This window comes from Felis catus, chromosome C2, assembly GCF_018350175.1.
Source record: "Felis catus isolate Fca126 chromosome C2, F.catus_Fca126_mat1.0, whole genome shotgun sequence".
NCBI classification, from domain to species: Eukaryota; Metazoa; Chordata; class Mammalia; order Carnivora; family Felidae; genus Felis; species Felis catus.
In genome coordinates this window covers 87,047,865-87,070,013 of record NC_058376.1, presented here as the reverse complement: position 1 = coordinate 87,070,013, position 22,149 = coordinate 87,047,865, and the positions used below count along the sequence as shown (strand labels likewise).

The 22,149-nt window shown below is 41.8% G+C and overlaps 1 protein-coding gene across 1 annotated transcript in view; it reads left to right on the top strand.

The window, feature by feature from the left end:
- Nucleotides 1-22,149, top strand: part of USP13 (ubiquitin specific peptidase 13) — a 117,938-nt gene that overhangs the window by 47,113 nt on the left and 48,676 nt on the right. The window contains exons 5-10 of the mRNA XM_023260372.2: nt 1,498-1,640; nt 3,269-3,453; nt 10,375-10,469; nt 11,794-11,981; nt 16,874-16,945; nt 17,572-17,665. Coding sequence (XP_023116140.1) covers nt 1,498-1,640; nt 3,269-3,453; nt 10,375-10,469; nt 11,794-11,981; nt 16,874-16,945; nt 17,572-17,665 — 777 coding nt within the window. The remainder of the gene's footprint in view (nt 1-1,497; nt 1,641-3,268; nt 3,454-10,374; nt 10,470-11,793; nt 11,982-16,873; nt 16,946-17,571; nt 17,666-22,149) is intronic.

Here is a 22,149-nt window from a genome sequence, read left to right as displayed (position 1 = left end):
TGTAGGAGTGATAGGAATTGCTCATGGTTTGGGTGGGGGTGGATGGCAGCTGAGGGAACTTCCTTCCTTGCCTCTTAATGAATTCTAGGGCCACCCAGGGGAAAATACTGTGCATGAAGTTCAGCTAATTGTGTGGGATCTTAGTGATGTAGAATACAAACCTAAATTGAAAAAAAAAAAAAAACATTAAAACCATTCAGTGGCTTTTATTATATTCAGAGTTGGGCATTCATCGCCACTATCTCACTGTAGAATATTTTCATTAGCCCGCAGCCATCACCCCTCAACCTGTCATCCCTCCCAGCCTCTGGCAATTACTAATCTACTTTCTGTTCTGTGGAACTGCCTGTTCTGGACGTTTCATATAAATGGAATCATACGATGTACATAGTTCTTTGTGGCCGGCCTTTTTTAAACCTTACATATATTTTCAAGATTCACTCATGTTGTAGCATGTATCAGGACTCCATTCTTTTTCATTGTTGGATTTCCATTGTGTAGACATATGATATTTTATTTATCCACTTATCATTAACAGGCATTTGGGTTGTTTCTACTTTTTGGATGTTATAAATAATACTTCTGTGACATATGTGTACAATAGTCTTTGTATGGGTACATATTTTCATTTATCTAGAATACATACCTAGGAGTTGAATGCTAGGTTATATGGTAACTCTGTTTAACCATCTGATGCCTAGGTATATTTAACCATTTGAGGAGCTGCCAAACTGTTTGCCAAAGTGGCTGTACCATTTTACATTCCCACCAGAATATGTTTTTAAAGACAGCTAGAGATAGTTTTTATAGCATTAAGTAAATGGCAAATGTGGTGATAAGGCATATGTCCAGGATCATAACGGTTTGGGAGAAAGCAGAGAATTTGCATCCCCTTCCCCTGTGGTCAGTTGGTGCCAAGCTGGACATCACAGATTTGCTCATGATGTCGACTGATCTGGCACAGAGACACCTAGGCCTGTCCCCATCCAGGGTCACATTTGCACCAGATTAAGAAATGGAGCCGTGCTGCTTGCATTCCATTCAAATGCCCTTGACCACATGCCATTGTGTGATGAGTTGAGGATATTGGATATCTGGGTGTATATTTGTTAGGAGGAAAACACACCAGTTGGGTAAATCCTAGGCATTCCTGTAGCTAATGTCACTCTTGTAAATTGTTCGCCATATACTTTTCACTCAGCTTGCTAAGAAATCGTTAAATCTGACTCCTGTGCTTGGGTTTACAAACTGGATTTGGTTTCTTGCTATCTTGTGTCATTATCAATAATATTGCACACGCCAGGTTAGGGATTAAACCTAGCTAGATTCATGGAGAAAGTGCTGGAATTAGCTAACTAGGATCTTGCTTTTATGGCAACTGCTGTTTGAATTTTCTTGGATTAGCCTGTATTTATTAATAAAGTTTTAAATTTGTTTTCTAGAAGTTGATGTTCTCTCAAACTGTTTTTACATATGATACCTGGGTTTGTCTTACAGGTAACAATTGCTTGTGATGCAGTTCTCAGCTCAAAATCTCCATATAGAAAGCAGGACCCAGACACGTGGGAAAATGAATTGCCAGTATCCAAATATGCCAATAACCTTACCCAGTTGGACAATGGAGTCAGGATTCCTCCAAGGTGAGCATCAGCTAGTGAAATGGAACTTTACCCCTTAAAACTGGGCAAAGGAATATTTACTTTTCTACCTTTTCTCTGAATTAGCAGTTACACATATTTTTACCAGATGCCTTTGATTAAAAATAAGCTCAAAATTCTTTCCAAAAATATCTTTACCTTTGTGGATTCTGAACATGTCGAGCCCATACCCCTGAGCCCATCCCACCCCTACGTTTCCAGTGGCAGGTACCTGCAACTCTTTGCTTGAGGGCTTTCTCTGGCTGCTTGAGGCTAGGTAGGCCTGGCCATGTGTCAGTTAGAAATGCCACAGAGTTGGGGCGCCTGGGTGGCTCAGATGGTTAAGCATCCAACTTCGGCTCAGGTCATGATCTTGTGGTTTGTGGGTATGAGCCCCATGTCAGGCTCTGTGCTGACAGCTCAGAGCCTAGAGCCTGCTTTGGATTCTGTGTCTCCCTGTCTCTCTGCCCCTCCCCTGCTCATGCTCTGTCTCTGTCTCTCTCAAAAATGAACATTAAAAAAAATTAAAAAAATTAGAAATGCCACAGAGTTAATGTTCCTTCCTATCCTCCTGGAACAGCCCTCAAACCCTCAACCAGTGGCTGTGGAGTGGATGGATAAATACCCTGGACCCTTACCCCTTGAGTGGGCCTATCTCCTGGAGTTCCCCAACTGGACTGAGCCCCAGTTGCCCATGATGGTCATCTTGTTGACATGCCTGGACTGACTTCCTGACCTTTCCAGTCTTATGTTCTTACAGTGCTTCTTGGGATCACCTCCTAAACAAGCTATTTACATTCAGATCTTTGTTTCAGAGTCTGCTTCTAGGGGACCCCAACTTATAAAAGTCTTTGGTTGTCTCATTTTTGGCTGGAATGTTCTTTGGTCTACATTAGCATCTCCTATCAGGTCTGTTGTGTTTCAGAGGCAGGTACTCGAGACAAAAAGTGGATGGATTAGGAGGGTGTCTAGTCTTGTTGAATCCTGCCTGTACTGAATTCCCATTCTGTGTGGTCTTAGGGGAAGACAGACTACTTCTGGGCCTCAGTTTCTCCCTTTGACAATGGGGCTGGTAATACTGATTCGGAAGGGTGTTTATTAGAATTAGGAGATCAGACTTCTGGAGAATTAGGTGATCAAACTTCTGGAAGGTACCTAGCACATACCCGACACTTAACCTTCAGTGAAGTTGACATTCTTTCTACTTAATACAGATTTACTGTGTAGTAGCATTTGTTTAAACTAGTTTTACTAAGTGTGGCTAATGCTTTAGAACTTTACATGTTTCTATACATGGGATCCTTAGTATCTTAGATTTACGTATTATTTATTAGTGTCCCTCACGTCGGAATTTTAAGGAAATGACCTCTCCTCCCAACCTCAGGTTCTATGTCAGTTTTCTAAGGTAAAACCCATTGTGGAGGCAGATGGTACTGATTGGTCCTGCTGCTCTGAGAGGGGTGACATTAATATTTTGAAGGGAGAAAAGGAGGAAAGAAGCACTGGTTTCTGTTGTCCACTGACCGTTTCCTGTGACCCCCAGCTTGAGACACTCTGTTTTCTTAGATGTTAATTTTCTAACTATGCTCTGAGTTCTGGCCATACCAACTGCTCTTCAATGACTTTTTCAGTGGTTGGAAGTGTGCCAGGTGTGACCTTCGGGAAAACCTCTGGTTGAATCTGACCGATGGCTCCGTGCTGTGTGGGAAATGGTTCTTTGACAGCTCCGGGGGCAATGGCCACGCGCTGGAGCATTACAGAGACATGGGCTACCCTCTGGCTGTGAAACTGGGAACCATCACTCCTGACGGGGCAGGTGAGTGTGCCTTTACTGACCTGGGGAACTTGCAGTGGCTCCGTCTTCATTTAACCAGTGCCTTCATTCCCAGGGTGGAGGGTGGAGGGTGGAGGCCATGACATAGCTCACGTTTGAATCTTGATTCTGCTTCGTACTAGCTGTGAGGTCTTGGGCAAGTTTTCAAATACTTCTCAGCTTCAAGTTCCTCATCTTGAGGATGATCCGGGCATCTCCCTCATAGGGGAGGGAGGCTAATGTGTATAAAGTATTTAGCCCACTTCATACAGTTAAGGCCTTAATAAAAGTTAGTTGCTACTGTTCACTCTTATTATTATCTTTTTGTATATCTCTTGGTTAAGAGGACAGGGGTAGGAACCAAGACCTGTGAAGTGAACAGGGATAATCAAACCACAGTAGAGGGAAGCCCTAGAATTCATTAGGGGTTAGTATCGTTTCAGGAGCAAATGGGTTCATTATGGAGAAGAGGGGTTTTAAAGGCTGTTGTGTGACATCAGCTGGCAGCAAAGGGTTGGATTTGGTTCCTGCTTGTACTGTCAGCTTCAGAGTTGGCTGTCTTTATGCTCTCACACTGTATGCTCTCAAGTGTTACTTTTTGGCCACGTTTGTTTAGTTAATTCCATCTACCATTTTGTGATGGAAAAGGGAAATCATATCAGGATCAATAACAAGAAACTTAAATACTGAGCAATGGCCATAAGAATCCATCGTGTAAGTGTCATTGAAAACGTTTACTAAGCATAGATCTGGACCAACAGCTGGGTCAGTCTTCTTCATCTTTCCAAGCTTTAGTCTCTGTTTCTTCTTCATTTTAAGGTAAGATGATTTTTTTAAGAGACGTACAAAGACATTTGTCTTTTCTTCTGTTCTCGTTCTAGGACTGAGTTAGCCTGCTTCAGAGTTAATTGGTTAGGGTGTTTTCACCAAATGTGGCATACTTCTTGTCTACCATGCCTTTTCCATCAAACAGGTTTTGTTTTTCATTTGTTTTATAATTGAGGGCTGACAGTTTAGTCATGTCAAGACCTTTTGATTCACATTTTGGATTATTTTCCTGCTTCCACAGTTAGTGGACTAATGTTTAACTCATTAGAGATAAGTAGCTGCAAAAGTCCCAATTCCTGGTCCCAAACCTTCCTCCCGCAAATGGATAAACCTCTCCACAAGCCAGGTTGAATCCTAAGAGTTCTAGGATCTGAAGAAGAAATTCAGGACGTGAAGTTGGGTTGGGGGTTACAGCAAGTTTCTTACAGGTCTTCCCTATGTTGAATGACTGCTGTATGAGGCAACCATCATTGTCCTTTTAGGGGGCTACAGAGGGAAGGGTTTATAATGTAGGAATTCTAATGGGCAAAATTGCAAGGGGAGAATAATTTGGATGTGTCTTCTTTCTATGTTGTTTTTTGTAGTGCTTTGATAATACCAGTTATTAGAAGTCCAGTTCTCAGAACAACCTAAGACTGCAACTATTTGTATACATGGCTTAGTTCTCAAATTTCAGTTGTTTTAGGGCAGAGCTCTGTCTTACTCATCTTTGGGTTCTGTATGAAATCTTACACATGGTATGCCCAAATACTTTTGTTAAATAAACCAACTGGTATGTAAGTATTTAAATAGTTAAATTCTATTTAAATGTATGCTAATAATAAAGGCAGGGGTTAATTCTGTTCTCTGTGCATCTTTAAATTTCCAGAAGCCTTTTTTCCGCATGACACTTACTTTCAAACTATGATTTAGAGTACATCTAAAGCTTTTTTTCTTATAGCTTGAGGAAGGAATGTTTTATATTTGCCCCTTGATTAGACAAGAAGCAGATATTTAGTGTAACATATTTAGAAAACAGAAAAGCTTAGAGAAGTAAATAAAAATCACTAGTAATACCATTTGGCAAATCACTTCTAACAATTTGGGTATTTCCTTTTAGATTTTTTTCCATGTTTTAAGGCCTTCATAAATTCTTTCTTTAAAATTTTTTAATTAACATTTTTAGAACTTTTATCTATTTGGGAGAGAACACGAGTGCACAAGTCGGGGAGGGGCAGAGAGAGAGGGAAGAGAGAGAGAATTCCAAGTAGGCTGAGTGCTGTCAGTGCAGAGCCAGATGTGGGGCTCAAGCCCATGAACTGTGAGATCATGACCTGAGCCAAGATCAAGAGTTAGAAGCTTAACTGACTCAGCCACCCAGGTGCCCCAAGGCCTTGATCAATTCTTACACAACACTCAACAGCACCCTCAACCCCTGCCCCACATTTTTACAAAAATGGAATCATAGTGTATAAAATTTTATTCCTTATTTTCCTCTATTTAACATTGAATATGTATATATTCCATGTTATTAAATATTCTTCAATAAATATTCTATGATAGTTCCATAAATTATTTCACTATTCTCCTATGAGTTGTTATAATTTTTTTGCTATTCTGATGAGTATCCTTACATATATGGAAATCTTTGGATGTTTGTCTAATGATATATTTAGGATAAATTCTTATGGACAAGGATTGATCCTTTTACATTTTCAGTTGCCGAATTTCTTTAAACAGTCATAGTAATTTACTTCTCAGGGTATGAGAATACTCATTTTAGCCAATCTTTGACAACTTTCAGTATTCACAATTTCTTTTAAATGTTTATTTATTTTTGAGAGAGAGAGAGAGCAAGCAGGAGAGGGGCAGAAAGAGAGGAGGACAGAGGATCCCAAGCAGGCTCTGCGCTGACAGCTGAGAGCCTGTCATGGGGCTTGAACTCATGAACCGTGAGATCGTGACCTGAGCTGAAGTCAGACGCTTAACCAACTGAGCCACCCAGGTGCCCCAAGTATTCACAACTTTTAAAAACCTTTGCTAATCTTGTATCTTGTTTTCTTTTGCATTACTAGTAAGGCTAAACATTTTTCATAGTAATTTTGGCCATTTGTAGTTCTATTTGTGAATTTTGTTGGTTGATTTTCTAGTAGTGTATGTGTAGGTGTTCCTTATTTGTTTAAAAAAAAAACTCTTTAGCTACTAAGAATATTAATTCATTATCTGCCACAGTTAAGTGCTTTTTTTGGTTTTGTTTTGTTTTTTTTAAAATGTTTGAGAGAGAATGCGTGCCTGCACATGCAAGTGGTGGAGGGGCAGAGAGAGAGAGAGAGAGAGAGAGAGAGAAAGAGAGAGAGATTCCAAGCAGGCTCTGTGCTGTCAGCACAGAGCCCTACTCGGGACTCAATGCCACTAACCGGGAGATGATGACCTGGGCCCAAATCAAGAGTTAGACGCTTAACTGACTGAGGCACATGGGTTCCCCTATTTTTCCCCTGTTTTTTTTCGTAGAGGAGGGACAACTTTCAGGGTTTTGCCTCTCATGTAATTGAGAACATTTGAATAAGTACTTCTGTTTCTATCATAGAAGGCATAAGACAACCAGCGATGTAGATCATATAGCTTGTGATGAGGGTTCTTGAATTGATTCACCTGCAATAATGTTCACTTTTTGAAGAAAGATCAGGGTTTTGATTTCTGCTTGCCTTATGCAGTGTTGCACAATGATTATTTTTAGTCTAATTATCATATTAGTTTATGGATGTATCAATTTTAGTTTCTTTTAAGTCTGTTTAATAGATTGCTAACTATAACTCATTTATTTTAAAGTCAAATAAGTTAATGAAAACATACCTGAAGTTTGCTTTAATGTTTGATGATGAGCCTTGTGGACATTGAGGCCTAGGAGGGTATGGTGCCCCCTGTCTAGGGTGGCCACCTCCTGGTGAAGGTACCACTGCCAAGGGTCCCATTTCTATATTCGCTGGGTTCATCCAGGCTAATTCAACTCACAAGAAAGTGTTTATTTTTTAGTTTATAGTGAGAACCACAACTGCCTGTAAGTGGGATGTTTATGTTGGCTTGACCAGTACATTCCTTCCCTGTGGGGAGCTGACTTATATTTAGAATATTGCTTAGTGCACATGGAATCCAAGCAGGTTGCAGACTCAAGTATTTAATGGCAATGTGATCTGATCATCTGGTTTCCTTCTCCCCAATAAGGATATACCTGTTCAGTGAGAAACTCCTACTCACCTTGAGGTCACAACTTAGAATTAGTTCTTCCAAGAAGCCTGGACCATCCAAGCTAGGCCATTGTGGTGGCATGGGTAGTAAAAATGGGCCCCGTATTAAATTCCATTCTGGGTTTCCATGGGTACAGCGACAAACCAAGAAACAGATCACTGTACAAACAAACAAATAAAAAACTTTCCTCTATGGGAGGAGACATTGATTTGGCAAAGCAAGGATGAGGTTCTTGGTAGGAAGGGACTGAGGAAGGACAGAGGCAGGAGAGGGTGTTTTGTTCTTCTGTTGTGAAACTAGTTTACTTAAGAAGAAGCTATAATGCTATGGTGGCTTCAGGAGAAGCTTCTGGAGATGCCCACAGCAGCTGTGAAATAGCCTGCCCCACCAACCCCTGTGCCAACTCAGTACATCTCAGGATGGTCTTTCCTGAGTCCATTTCACATTTTTTTTTCTATGACTACATGTCACATGTCATTTATAAATTCTTCATGATTGCCAAAAGGGTCACAGTTCCTTTTTAGATTTCTTATATGTTACTCACAGAACTGTTTTTATCATTGTGGTAAAAAATAACTATCATGTCTGACCAAATCTTTGGAGCAGTTAATGACTGGAGGTAGGAAACATTAATTTCTCATTATGGCATGAGCCTAACAAGAACTATAGAGTGCTGTGTGATGTTCACTTATTTCAAAATCCTAAGCCAATGCCATCAGTTCATTTCTGGCAATTTTATTATTTTCTAATAAAGTTCAAATAATTAGAGTCTTAAACTCTTTAAGTCTTCAAAACTGTTTCATTAGTTAATAATAACCAAAGTGAAAGTGCCTAGGGAATGTCATTTTCACCTCCCAGCTAGTATTTGAGTGGCATTTTTTTGTTACTTGCCATAGATTAAAAAATATTATTTATATATTTGTTTCAAATTATTAGTTTAAAGATTTTTGTTGGTGTTTTTAGTATTTAAACTTTTGGGGAAGTATTTCTTTGTTTCTTTCTTTGTTTCTTTCTTTCTTTTGAGGGGGATGTTTTTCTTGATTGGGCTGGGGATTTTGTCCTTTGTTTTGCTTTTGAGAACATGGAGTTGTACTAAAGAAAGAATATAAATGAAGGCTGCCTACCTACAAGTTAAAATGGGTCCCTAGAGGAAGAGGGATAGCAGAGAAAGCTATACAACATTTAATCTATTAATAATAGAAAGACTGAATTCCTTTGGTGGCCATGAGTCTCCACATGGGTCAGAAGGTTACCATAGTTTCTGTGTGTGTGTGTGTGTGTGTGTGTGTGTGTGTGTGTGTGTGTGTGTGTATTTATTTATTCTCCCTGTGATGTTCCAAAGAGGAGGAACCTCTTTGGACAGTCTGTCTTTTCCTGTCCTAGAGAATGCTATCTTTTTAAAAAAATTTTTTTAATGTTTATTTATTTTTGAGATAGGGACAGAGTATGAGTGGGGGAGGGAAAGAGAGAGAAGGAGACACAGAATCCAAAGCAGGCTCCAGGCTCTGAGCTGTCAGCACAGAGCCCGACATGGAACTCAAACCCATGAACCATGACATCATGACCTGAGCCGAAGTTGGGTGCTTAAATGACTGAGCCACCCAGGCACCCCAAGAAATTGTGATTTTTGACTCTTCATTCCTGTTAAGGGCTTGTGATGATGCCTCACCAAGTCTCTGAGTCTCCTGAGAGATCTAAGGAAATAGAATGGCACAGAGAAAAAAGTACTGGGGGGGGGGTCAGGATACCTGGGTTCTGAGCCACCTGTGGGGTTTGAGGCCAATTATTTAACCATATGAGCCTCTTTTCCTCACCTGCAAAATGGGCCTGAAGATATCTGTTCCCTCTCCCACAACTGCACTGCTGTGTCAGGACACCGAAGACAGTAGTTTGGAAAGCTTTTGGGGTTATTTGCCAAGAAGGCCAAGATGCTAATCCCTCAGGCTCTGGTGCCCAGGGACCGGGCCTGGGGTGGCTGGACCTCCTGAGTTACCCTGCTGTGCCACATGCATCCTCATTTTCTGTGTGTGCTATGAGGTGGACGCATTTGGGAAGTACTGAACAGTCTTCACTAAATCTCTCACCAGTGGGGTGTGGACACTAACATTGGAAAGAAGGGATGAAGCGGCAGGTGGGAGGTGGAAGTTGGTGAGCTGGTAGGTCTGAGACCATAGAGGATTCCACAGGCAGAATTTTGTTTTGTCTTGGACTTAAAACCTCACCCCAGCCATTCAGCTGCTCCCCAGGGCCTGTGCGTTCCCTTTGTTCCCTCCCAGCCTCCCCCTGCCGTGGCAATCAATTGTTAGGCATTTACATCTGTTTAATTTCAATTATTTTAACTTTAGATGCTGCTTTTTAATTTTTTTGTTTCAGAAATCCTTTTTTTATTTTATCATTTTTTTAATTAATTTTTTAATGTTTGTTTATTTTTGAGAGAGAGACAGAGAGCAAGTGGGGGAGGGGCAGAGAGAGAGGGAGATGGAAAAATATGAAGCAGGCTTCAGGCTCTGAGCTATCAGCACAGAGCCCCATGCGGGGCTCGAACTCACGAACTGTTGGATCGTGACCTGAGCTGAAGTCGGACGCTTAACCGACTGAGCCACCCAGGCGCCCCAGAAATCCTTTTTAAAAAATTACTTCTTGAAATGTCAAGATTTGATATATGGGAATAATTACAAAATCTATCTTTATTATGTTCCTTGTTTATCATCTTTCCTTTCTCCACTTGAGTGTAAACTCAGGAGGGGTTTCTCTTGACTTTATTCATTGATATGTCCAAGCCTGGTGCATAGAGGGAGCTCAATAAATACATGTTGAATATTGAACAACTTGGTTAAAAATCTCATTCCTTGTTTTCTCCTCACCCTCTAGATGTTTATTCTTTTCAAGAAGAGGAACCTGTTTTGGATCCTCATTTGGCCAAGCACTTAGCGCATTTTGGAATTGATATGCTTCATATGCACGGGGTAAGAAGGTCGACTTTGTCTGTGTTCCCTCCTTGCAGGGAGGGAACCACTTGGTTTATTTAATATGTAATTCCTGTAACAGGAATCTTGCTTCTATAGGTTTTAGGTTTTAATATGTGCATTTACTTCTTGGATTTAATTCATTAGCATTTTCTTTTGGTTACCAGCTTAGAATACTTTTTTAATGGTATAATAAAAGTGGCACCTCCTCAAGTACCATTTGTTTTAGTTGGAGTTTATTTGCAAAATTTCTGTCTCCTCTGATGGAGAGTTGCATGAATCACTCCTTGTTCGCTGAAGCGAGAAGGTACGGGAAGATGACCTTTAAAATGATCTGTGACCGACATCACTTTAATTAATTTCAGGAAGGGAAGCAGAGCTCGGGGGTGGAAAGAACAAGCCAACATACTGTTGATGGGAAAAGCTTTGCTTCATTTAATATTGTGTTTTCAAGCCGATATCATGCCTATGTAATGTTTGTCCCTGTGAGGAGCTGTTTGAGTGTGCGTGCTCTGTTGTGGCCCTTCCCTCCCAGCCCGCCTCCCTGTCCTCAGGCTCTCCTCCCCCGTCTCCTCATCCTCATTCATGTCACCTTCTAGTTTACGTTCTGTGCTCTTCTTAAACCCCCCTCTTATTTCAGGGCACTCCTGAGGCCCATGATTTTCCTTCGCTTTCCTCTCCAGCTTTCTTGCCTTTCTGTTTGCAGTATTGTGTTGTCTCTTCCCTTGAAGTCACTCCACTTGCTTCTTTCTTTCAGTTCCTATTTGTCTTTCTTCCTCCTCTTATCTCCTTTCCTCAGTCTCTTTCATTTAAAATTTTTTTAAGTTTATTTATTTTTGAGAGAGAGAGAGCATGAGCATGGGTGGGGGAGGGGGAGAGAGAGAGAGGGAGAGAGAGAGAATCCCAAGCAGGCTCAGCAGTGTCAGCACGGAGCCTGATACGGAGCTTGAACTCATGAACTGTGAGATTATGACCTGAGCTGAAATCAAGAGTCAGACGCTTAACTGACTGAGCCACTCAGGTGCCCCCTCTCTTTCATTTTTTAATCTTTTAAAGATGTGTTTCTTTTTTACTGTGGAGAGACATACATAACATAAAATTTACCATTTTAACTGTTTTTAAACATGTGGTTCTGTGGCATTGAGCGTGTTGACATTTTTGTGCAGCTGTCACTACCTCAGTCTCTTTAATTAGGTTATTTTTCTGCTTAGCTGGAGGAATAAAGGGACAGAAACATCCACTGCTGTTAGAAATAACTCTTGGGACATGATATTTGGGTGATAATTACAAGTAAGGTTGGTTTCCTTCACTGACTTTGCCCCAGACAGAGAACGGGCTTCGGGACAATGACATCAAGCCGCGGGTCAGCGAGTGGGAAGTGATCCAGGAGACGGGGACGAAGCTGAAGCCCATGTATGGCCCCGGGTACACGGGTCTCAAGAACCTGGGCAACAGCTGCTATCTCAGTTCGGTCATGCAGGCCATCTTCAGCATCCCAGAATTCCAGAGAGCGTAAGTGTCCCCCTGCAGACCTGTGCGCACAGCGCTGCCCTTCGTCCACTCCACGTCCAGTCCACTCAGCATGTGCCGGGGACCCTGTCTTCCTCAGCTGCAGGACATTTCACCACATCCTCATGGTGTGACTCCTTGCACTGGAGCTGGGTGAGAACACTTGTCAAGTGTGACGGGAATCAGGTGAGATTAGGAGAGCTTTGTAACTGAGAAACTCACAGGGGTTTGTCATATTAATAATGGCTTCCATTTTTAGACCATCAATTACCCTCTATGCCAAGAAAATATTAATCATCAATCTTCATGGAAGCCTGCCACATTCCTTCCTATAGATGCTCTAGGAGAGATTCAGTGATCGGTTTGATCAGTGTTGCCCTCCTGGTGAGTGGAGTTTCTTGGCGGATTTAAGCTTTTCATTTTTTTCCTACTCAGAATGTGGTTCACAGACTGGCACTGGTCCTAGGACTGCTGGATAGGGATCTGTGATAACTATGGAAATTGAGTGAGGATTTAGAAGTTTTTGTAGCAATTTGACATTGTCATGCTTTATGAGAGGTGTTTCATTTTTTCTTTTATTATATTTTTTAAAGGAGTCACCTGTATGAGTTGAAATAAAACAGCTGGCCCTTCACCATAGATAATTGGGAGCCACTGATGTAGGGTGCTTCCTAACTGTGTGTGTATGGGGCTGCCTTCTTCCTCCCACATGGAGGGGGAGAGCAGCTGTATCTGTGGCCCTTTTCTTCCCTAGGCTGGGCTTAGATGGGTCGCTGCACAGACTGGGAGTGTGGCTGTGCACTCGTGGGTGTTTAGAACATCTTTGGGGTGCCTGGGTGGCTCAGTTCCTTAAGCATCTGACTTTGGCTGAGGTCATGATGTCATAGCTCATGAGTTCAAGCCCCACATTGGACTCTCAGTGCACAGAGCCTATTTTGGATCGTCTAACTCCCACTCCCCCCCACCAAATAATTAAAAATTATAAAAATTAAAGAAAAAGAAAATTATCTCTAGTGTATTCCAGAGCGGGTAGGTTTCTACCATGGTTCAAGTATGGAAGAGGACACATGTGCTTACAGATGGAGGGGTAGGCAGCACACTAGGAACAGCACAGGACAATTTTTTACTCACGTAGAGTTGAAATGCTAATTGCTTTAATGGTGGTTAATCAAAAGTATATCAAATATCCTTTTCTTTCCTCTCTTGGTATTTGAATACTCATTCCTCTTGCTGTTTTCTAGCTTTGGAAATTTGTGGTTAGTTTGCATGTCTAGTTTTCCTTTTCACATCCAGCCAATGAGGAGTGGTTCTGCTCTGCTCAGCAGTGTGCTGGGTGCAGGGGTTCAGTGGTAAACAAAAGGACACGGTGCCTGGCCCCACTTGGGCAAACAGACACTGAATAAATAAATGATCAGAAGAGCAGCTGCATGGTTATAAACATAGTAAGTTCCACGGAGGAAAAGGGGAAGAGGTGATCAGGGAGGATCTCTTTGAAGAAAGGACATGCAAAGGGGCATACACCTTGACCCATATGCAGGAGGAGTGGGGCGGAGGGTTTTAGAGGAAGAGCAAGTTTGAAGCTCTGAGATGGGAAAACCTTTTCAAAGTTATGTATCACACATCGTGTTATTTTCACAAATTTTTGCCATTGTCTCCTACGTGTATTGTTATTTGGGAGACAGTATAACTTCGTCTTATGTGTCTCATGGTCCAGGATTTTTAAAAAAAATATTGAAGGAAAGACCTTATGGTAGGTGTTGTATAATCACTATTTCTTTTAAACTAGAATGGAGGAAACTTGTGTTCTTTGGTTACAAAATCCAACATTTTCAGTGCTTTATAGTCTATAGTTTTTGAAAATGCTTTCTACCCTCCAAAGTTTGATGAACAGTTTTATCTTTCTGATTTTTTTTTTCTTTAATGAAAAAATGTACCTCACATCTGTGTTTTGGATTTAAGATTCAAATCTCTCAGCTCAGTGTTGTTTCAAGAGTTTTAGAATTTGATATTACTGAATATTTAATTTTCTGATTTCTGCACATTTACTGTATATATTTGTTTTTTTTTTAAATTTTTTTCAATGTTTTTTATTTATTTTTGGGACAGAGAGAGACAGAGCATGAATGGGGGAGGGGCAGAGAGAGAGGGAGACACAGAATCGGAAACAGGCTCCAGGCTCTGAGCCATCAGCCCAGAGCCCGACGCGGGGCTCGAACTCCCGGACCGCGAGATCGTGACCTGGGTGAAGTCGGACGCTTAACCGACTGCGCCACCCCGCGCCCCTACTGTATATATTTGAACATGAGCAATCTATTCATACTCATCCTCAGTCTGCTCATTCTTTTACCAAGTGTCAGTTGATTGAAATACTTGCTTTTCTGACTCCTTTCTCCCCAGCGGGACTAACTCAGTGGGGTTAGATTCAGGGGACAGTGTCTCCATTTTGTAAGTAGAAAGAGTGTCTCACAGAGAGATTAAATGCCTTACGTACAACCACAGTGTAATTTAGAAATGTCAGCCTGACTCCTCGATACTCTTTCTGCCACCAGAACCCAGTTTACATTTCAGAATACTTCTGATGAGGATCCAGTCTAAGTAACCTGGTGTAGTGTACAAACTGAATGAGAGCTAAGATGGATTATCAGATAGCAAAACTGTTTTTCCTTTGAGAACTGCTAGATTGCAAACTAAAGGTATAATACGTGTTTTAAAAAGTATCCAGCATTGCTTCTGTGTTTTAACTTAATTTTGTTGTAATGAAGAATATTTCTCGTCGATTAGAAAAGTAATATAAATTACTAGCAAAATGGGCTTTTCTGACATCAAAGATTTGCCACCTTTAATTTTTTATTCTTCTCCACCAATCTTGCCTGAAAGCATAAGCCTTTTCACTAATGTTCATCTTCATATCATGTTCGAGATATGATAAAGACTGGTTTGTAGGAGGGCTGATGAATTCATCATGTTGTTTTAACAATTCCTCAGTACAGTCTCTGGCTGTGGACAGTTTTGTTCCAAAGTTTGGTTGATCTCTTATTTGGCTCTTGGTCGACAGAAAATTTCTAGATGGAATTGTTGCCCTAGTGACACATCCAAAAACCATCTGAATGGGACTGTCCCAGAGAAGTGGGCTCTGTTAATTTTGGCATAAGTACATAATATGGGGAATAAATTCTGAGTTTGTAGACAGCAGGTGCCTACAAGTGTCCAGTAGTTGGGGGATCTGATTAGAAGTCATTGCTGACTACTATTTGTCATGGTTCTCTGCTAGGGCTTTATTATAGTAATGCCTTTTATGTTGGTTTGTAGGTAGTCAGTTATGGAAATTGGTTATATGGTTACACAATATAAATGTATTCAACACTTTTTTAAATTAAAAATGTTTTTATTTGAGAGAGAGAGAGCATGAGCGAGGGATTGGGATAGGGAAAGGGAGAGAGAGAATCCTAAAGAGGCTGCATGCTGGGTGTGGACCCTGATGTGGGGTGGATCCCTTCGCCCTGGGATCATGACCTGAGGAAAACCAAGAGTCAGATGCCCAATCAACTGAGCCACCTAGGCGCCCCCCACAAATATTTTATGAGTGCCTTTTACATGTCAGATGCTATTGTAGTTCTGGAGATGCAGTGGTTCAGATCATGTATCTACCTTCATGGAGATTATACTCTTGTATATAATCTCTAGAGAGATGATAAACAGGGAGATAAATAAATTATAGAATTGCAAATACTGAAGCATGCCAAGAAGAAAGTCAGCCAGGGTCAGGTGATAGGGAATTAGGACGGGTGGAGAGGTGCCTTTTAAACAGACCTGAGATGGAGCAAGGGTCTGTGGAGAGAACATTCCGGGAAAGAGAGCAGATGGCATGACCTTGAAGCAGGTGTGAGCTTGGCATGTCCTGGCAAAGAAGGGCATGTGGCTGGTGTGTTGTGGTCTAGGGGAGAGGGATGGGAATGAGGTCAGAGAAGTGGGCAGAGCAGAGTGCATGAAGTACCAGTAAAAGGGATCTGCTTCTAGATTCTTCTTTCTAGAGCTTTCACACTCAGAGAGTTAAAGCTTGAAAATGGAAAGATGAACAGCACAGAACAGAGGGTATGAAATAGGAAGTGAACTTGAGAAGTGAATGATTGTATAGTGAGATTAGCTGTGGGTGGTGGAAGTTGGCGCTGCTCTGTCAATGTAAACTGGTCAGAAGGACGGGTTGGGGACTGCTCAAGGGATCACAGACAGGGCAGGTACTTCCAGAAAACTGGTTCAGAGCATAGGTTTGGAGCCAGGCTGCCTGGGTGCACTCTGGGCTTCATCACTCCTTCCTTGGGTGACTTTGGAAGCATCCTGATTTCTTATCTCTCCAATGGGTAACAATAACCATCCCTTCCTCATATGGTTTTCATGAAGACCCAACCAGGTTATATAGAGACCCCTTAAGGGATAATAGTTGTTACTCCTGTTATCATCATTATTCATTTTGATATGATTGGGATAATTTCCAGTCTTACCATTTGTTTTTGAGATGGCAGTTGTGATGGCATTAGCCGGTGGTTTCTGACTCTGGTTACCTGTTATAGTCATTTGGGGGACTTTAAAAAGATTGCAAAGCCCAAGCCTCAGTCTCAGGCAACAACATCAGAACATCTGGGGGTGACCCTGGCTTTGGTAATTTTTTGAGAAACTTTTTAGGTGATTCTAACTTGCACCCAGGGTTGAGGCCCACTGATAGAAGCACAATGGAAGGCCATGAAGATAGCTGTAAAGGTAAGATTTCAGGAAAAGTTTTCTTTGGGTGGATGAGTTAACTTTGATAGAAAGACAAGAAGGTCTTAGCTAGGATGGCAGCTTATTTTATTTCTGTTCATTCACTTCCTACATTTTGACTCTCCCTTCTCATTTTCTAGGTATGTGGGAAATCTTCCAAGAATATTTGACTACTCTCCTTTAGATCCAACACAGGATTTCAACACACAGATGTAAGTGCTGATTAAAAGGTATCTAAAGTTTTTTTTAGAAAAGTATCCAGTAAGTGTTCTTAGTGGTTATTGCTGGGTTGCAGAATTAAAGGCAATTCTCTTTTCTTTTTTATTTTCTGTATTTTTAAAAGTGTTATAAAATAAGCGTGTGTTACTTTTAGAAGAAGAAAGATATTAATAGTTATTTATAAAGGACTGAGGCTAGTTTAAAAATGACATCGGTATCAAGAAGAATGAAATAAATAAGTTAGTGTTTAAAGTTTTTAAGATTTATTTATTTTGAGAGAGAGTGTGAGCAGGGGAGGGTCAGAAAGGGGGGGGGAGAGAGAGAGAGAGAGAAAGAGAAAGAGAAAGAGAAAGAGAAAGAGAAAGAGAAAGAGAATCCCAAGGAGACTCTCAGCACAGAGCTGGACATGGGACTGGAACTCACAAACTGTGAAACCATGACCTGAGCCAAAATCAAGAGTCGGAAGCTTAACTGACTGAGCCACCCAGGCCACCTTAAATAAGTTATTTTTGAGTAACCAAGATAAAATGTTCCAGCTAAAAGCATTCATAGATAATGTTAATATCTCTATGGGAAAACAACAATGACGTTTTTGTTTTTCTTTGTCCCTCCTGTCCAGGACTAAGTTAGGACACGGCCTTCTCTCAGGCCAGTATTCAAAGCCTCCAGTGAAATCTGAACTCATTGAACAGGTGATGAAGGAAGAACACAAGGTATGTGTCCCAGTGTTTGCCACATTGATATGCAGGTAGGAGGGGACTTAACCAGCTAAAATATGGATTTCCTATGTTTTGGCAATTGGTGGCTGTAAATTTAGGAAGGTATTAGAATAGCTATTTCATTTTGGAGTCTAGGGTGTCTGTGTGCTCTTAAAAGCTGTGGTAAGAAATAGCTAGGGTTGGTGTTTCTAGTCATAGTTGCTTTATGGATTTTATGTGCGTGCCATTGTCACTGGTTTTCAGAACAGTGTTCTTCATAAGATAGAGCTGAGATGGAAGGAATAAACCTGATACAAATATACAAACATTTTCTCCTTGGGCAGCATAATCTTGGCCCTTATAATGTCTTTTTTCTCCTAGGCCTCAACTTTGTTTGCTAGGATTTCTCAAGAAGCTGGTTGTTAAAAAGCAACGCACACATTCTTATTCCACCTCCTCCTCCACCCTGCTCCCACCTTCAGAGTTGGGAATTCTGAATTTCTGGGGAGGGCTGGGTGGTTCTCGTTTTTGGTAAGCTCCTAGCAGATTTGTAAACCACACTCAGATATGAGAGACTCAGTTGGCCATTCAGTCACTGTTTATTGATAGAATAAATGAAAGATGCACCCCGTCTCCTAATAGGGAGACTTGCGTTTCCATGTGCCTACAGAATGGGCTACTGACCCCTCCCTGGGTGGTTCTGTTGCTCAACTCCAGAGGACACTGCTCACAACCTGGTCTTTTTGAGAGGTGCCCTTGAAATTCTGCAGTACACAGCTTACACAGCTGTGTTTGGCAGCCCGGCTCGTGGTGCTGCATATGGCCTGAATGGAGTGCGTGCCCCTTTTCTCTACCACCTGCTCTGCCCTCAGAGTGCTCTGTTTTGACTTAGTGGGCAAATCTGTTTCTCAAGTGTTGACCTCTGTGTTCCCACCTTCAGTCAGTCATCCTTAACAAGACTGACAGCAGGAATTCAAAGTGAATAAACGCTTGTTCATAACAAAGCTGGCTAGTTGGGGGAAGTGGAGAAGCTGGGAGAAGGGAGATTATGAAGGGAGCATTTAGAGGTGGGGAGAAGGAAGGGGCTTAAGAGGGTGGAGAGGGAAATAGATACTCCGAATGGCCAGGCTGGGAGATCAGAGTGGTGTGGGGGCAGGGAGATGCGTTGGTATCCACCATGGCGAGATAACGAGTCTTTCATCCATCCAAGACTGGAAGGCCCTCATCTGGGACACAGCTGAAGGGATGGTTTGGATGTGGGGCTGGAGTATGGGGGTTATTCAGGCTTCTTCCACCTCTGAGCTCCCATGAATCCTTGAAGAGGTGATGGTGAAAACAGCTGGGCCCAGCATTTTGTTTTCATCACATTTTATCCTGGGTTTTCATCCATGCTGTGTCACTTTGTGGGACACTTCTGGGTCAGAGCCCACCTTCCTTGGTGGAGGAGAAGGAGACTGGATTGGGACTCGGGGACTCTGGCTTCCTTTCCTGGCTCTGCAAGGAGCTGTGAGATCGTGGGCTAGTCATGCAAGCTTCCAACCCCAGCGGTCAAATGGCAGAATTGGTGTGGGTGGTGGTTGTGACTGTTGCAGGTGTGAAGGTTGTCTCTCCAGTGTAAATAAAATCTGTGTGTATTCCTGCCTGGTGTTGTGCTTTTGGAGTCTCCTCATTTGAGAAAATATAGAATAAAAATCATCAACTTAGTAATATTTGCAAGTAAAGTTTGGTTTGGTTAATATTACAGTGTCCTTTTACATTAGAAAAAAAGTAGTTCTTATATGAGTAAGGCATGTATTTATTCAAATTCTATGAATAGTGACTGCTTGGGGCCCTTGCCCCCTCCTCACTGTTGGGTTTAGTGACTGTGGTACAGTAGCTCTGTGATCTCCAGGGTCTGTAGCCTACAAGTGGGAACCCCAGCTTTGTCTGGCCCAACATGGGTAACCCAGCATTTGGGCCATATTTGGCCTGTAGGTATGTTTCCTTGGCCCACACATAAACACCTGAATTCCAGCTTCTCTTAAACACTAAGACCCTGTGGCGATTCCAGGCCCATGATAGCAGATGGCTGGAGCTGAGTAGCAGCCCTCCCTTCAAACAGGACACACAGTCCCCAGCTGGCTCCAGTCCCTTTGTGATTCGTGACTTGGCCAGTATGCTGTTGCATTTGAGTGTGTGACCTTTAATCTAGATGATCTGTGAAATCCTTTCCTGCTCCAAGGTACCGTGATCTAATGGTCTTAGAGAAAAGATCCTGAATGTGACCAGTAGTACAATGTGCATCTTGGGAGTGTGGGGAAGACCATCTAGCTGGGTGGGATACAAGTGAGCCTTTGGTTCAGAGATCACCAGGGTCTCTTTAACATTCAAAAGGAGCTTGAGTTGACCATACAATCTGTGGCTCTGGGGGAGTCAGTTTTAAGCTGCTATTTGAACAGACAAGTGATTCATAGTAAAATCTCCATTTCCCCTCCCAGTGGAGGGAATTGCTTTCTGAGGCATCAGGATTTTCACTGGCAGTTGGTTTCAGAGAAACCAGTTTGTGAGACTCTTCTCTGAGGTGTCAGGAGCCCTTTGGTGAGGTGGCCTTGTCCCAGGCCTGTGGCTTTTGTGATTTGTAATGTGCCTGAAATGCCCTAAGAGAAGAAAGAAGGTGTGCTAAAGCAGAGAAGGGGATGGGTTACAAGAGGAATGTGTTGTGGAAGGGAGAGAGCTAGAGAGAGAAGTCAGAGCCACCATGTGGTGGGAAGGCCTTTTTACACGGCCACCACCACCACCACCAGCAATACTAATCGCTAAGATTGCATAGTGCTGAGGAAAGGCCTGGCTCTTCCTGTATGTTCGCTAATGCACAGAAACCTTGCCTAAAGTTACACGGTTAGTGAGTGGCAGAACTGGGATTTACACCAGGCAGGCTGGCCCCTGAGTCTGCATTTGACCCCTACATTATTCTGCATCCCTGATAGTTGTTCTGGCTTTGCTTCAGGCTTTCCAGTGCCTCAGTGTGTGGATGGTGTAGGTGGATGACAACAGGGGGTCCTTAAAGTTTGCAGAATTGCCAGGTGGCCCAGCAACTTGTGTTTCTCAATACCTCTGTCTTACATCTTGGGTCCTTTCTAGGCTACATGCTTCCTAGTATTAAGTTGGTCTTCTGTAGACCAAGGCAAAATCTAGTTTTTATGTACACATGCTTAATGCACATTTTCATCTATAAAAAGATTTGCTGTATTTGTTTTGGGCACTGCCATTTCTACATGAATTTGTTGAATTGATTTTTAAAATTAAATTGCATCTGCTGTAGATAAAACCTCCTCACTTTTATAAAAGGACGCTTTTTCTTCTTCAAAAAATACTCCTGATTTTATGCATTCTAAGACCATGCTTTCACACATTTTAATGCTGAATGACTCTAATTTATTTCTTCTTTCGAAGATAACATGTTTTAAACAATTCTGTATTTTAAACAAACTGCATTTCTTACATGACAATTCATTTGATTTCCCCTCTAAAAAAATACTTGATGAGGAATTACCGGTCTTAGTTTTTGATCACCGTGAGATTACCAGTGTTCTGCTTTGAGGTGATGTAATTTTACTCCCAAGCATAAGAGCTTTATTTTTGCTAACCTCCATTTTTCTTGGTGGGGAAAATGTAACATTTCTAACTCACTTTTTGAAATATGAAAAATAGCTTGGGGAAAGCCCTCTGTTCCTTTCTCTTTGGAGATTTGGGGTTTGAATCTGGGTTAGGAACTACTGGCCCAAGGTTTATGGTTTAAGATTAACAAAAGTTTAAATGAACAGATGCCATACACGTGTACTGGGGACAGGCTGAGATGCATCTAGCTTTCTTTTTATTCCTGTGGTCTTACAATGTAAATATCCGTACAGGTGTTGCTCTAATGCGATACAAAGCCCCACTCTTCCTGTGTGTTTATTAATTAAAGCTTTAGGCTCAGCAGAATGTGAGTGGAGAGTATCTGGCTGCTTTCTTGGTGCAGAGTTAAACAGAAAGCCCTGTATAAATAAGCATGTGGGAAAGATTCTGAACACCGTAGTCCTCTCGCTAATTTTAGCTGATCTGTTTTGCAATTGCTGATGGAGAAAGTAAGTACAGTATCCTATAAATATGACAGGTTCCTTAGGTGGTTGCTATTTTGGAGACTCCTGGGGCTCCCTCTTAATAAAGTTAGTTGTTGAGACTAGCCATTGCTTCAGGTGTTTTAAGAGCTGGCTCATGGTGAGAGTGCATGCTTCCTGAAGGCAGATCTGACTCTTGGTCAGGTCTGGTCACTCCCTCTCATCTTGTGTGGTGATAGGCCCATAGGGGACACTGGGATGATGTCAGTGACCCACTGCCAACTAAGAGATGTGGTTTCTGTGACTTCGTTCTTTGGTTCTTATTTTGGTTTTTTGGTTTCTTTTAACTGCCTTATCCAGAGCCTGGTCTTAAAAAAAAATTTTTTTTTTTTTTAATTTGCAAATATGCACACAAGTAGC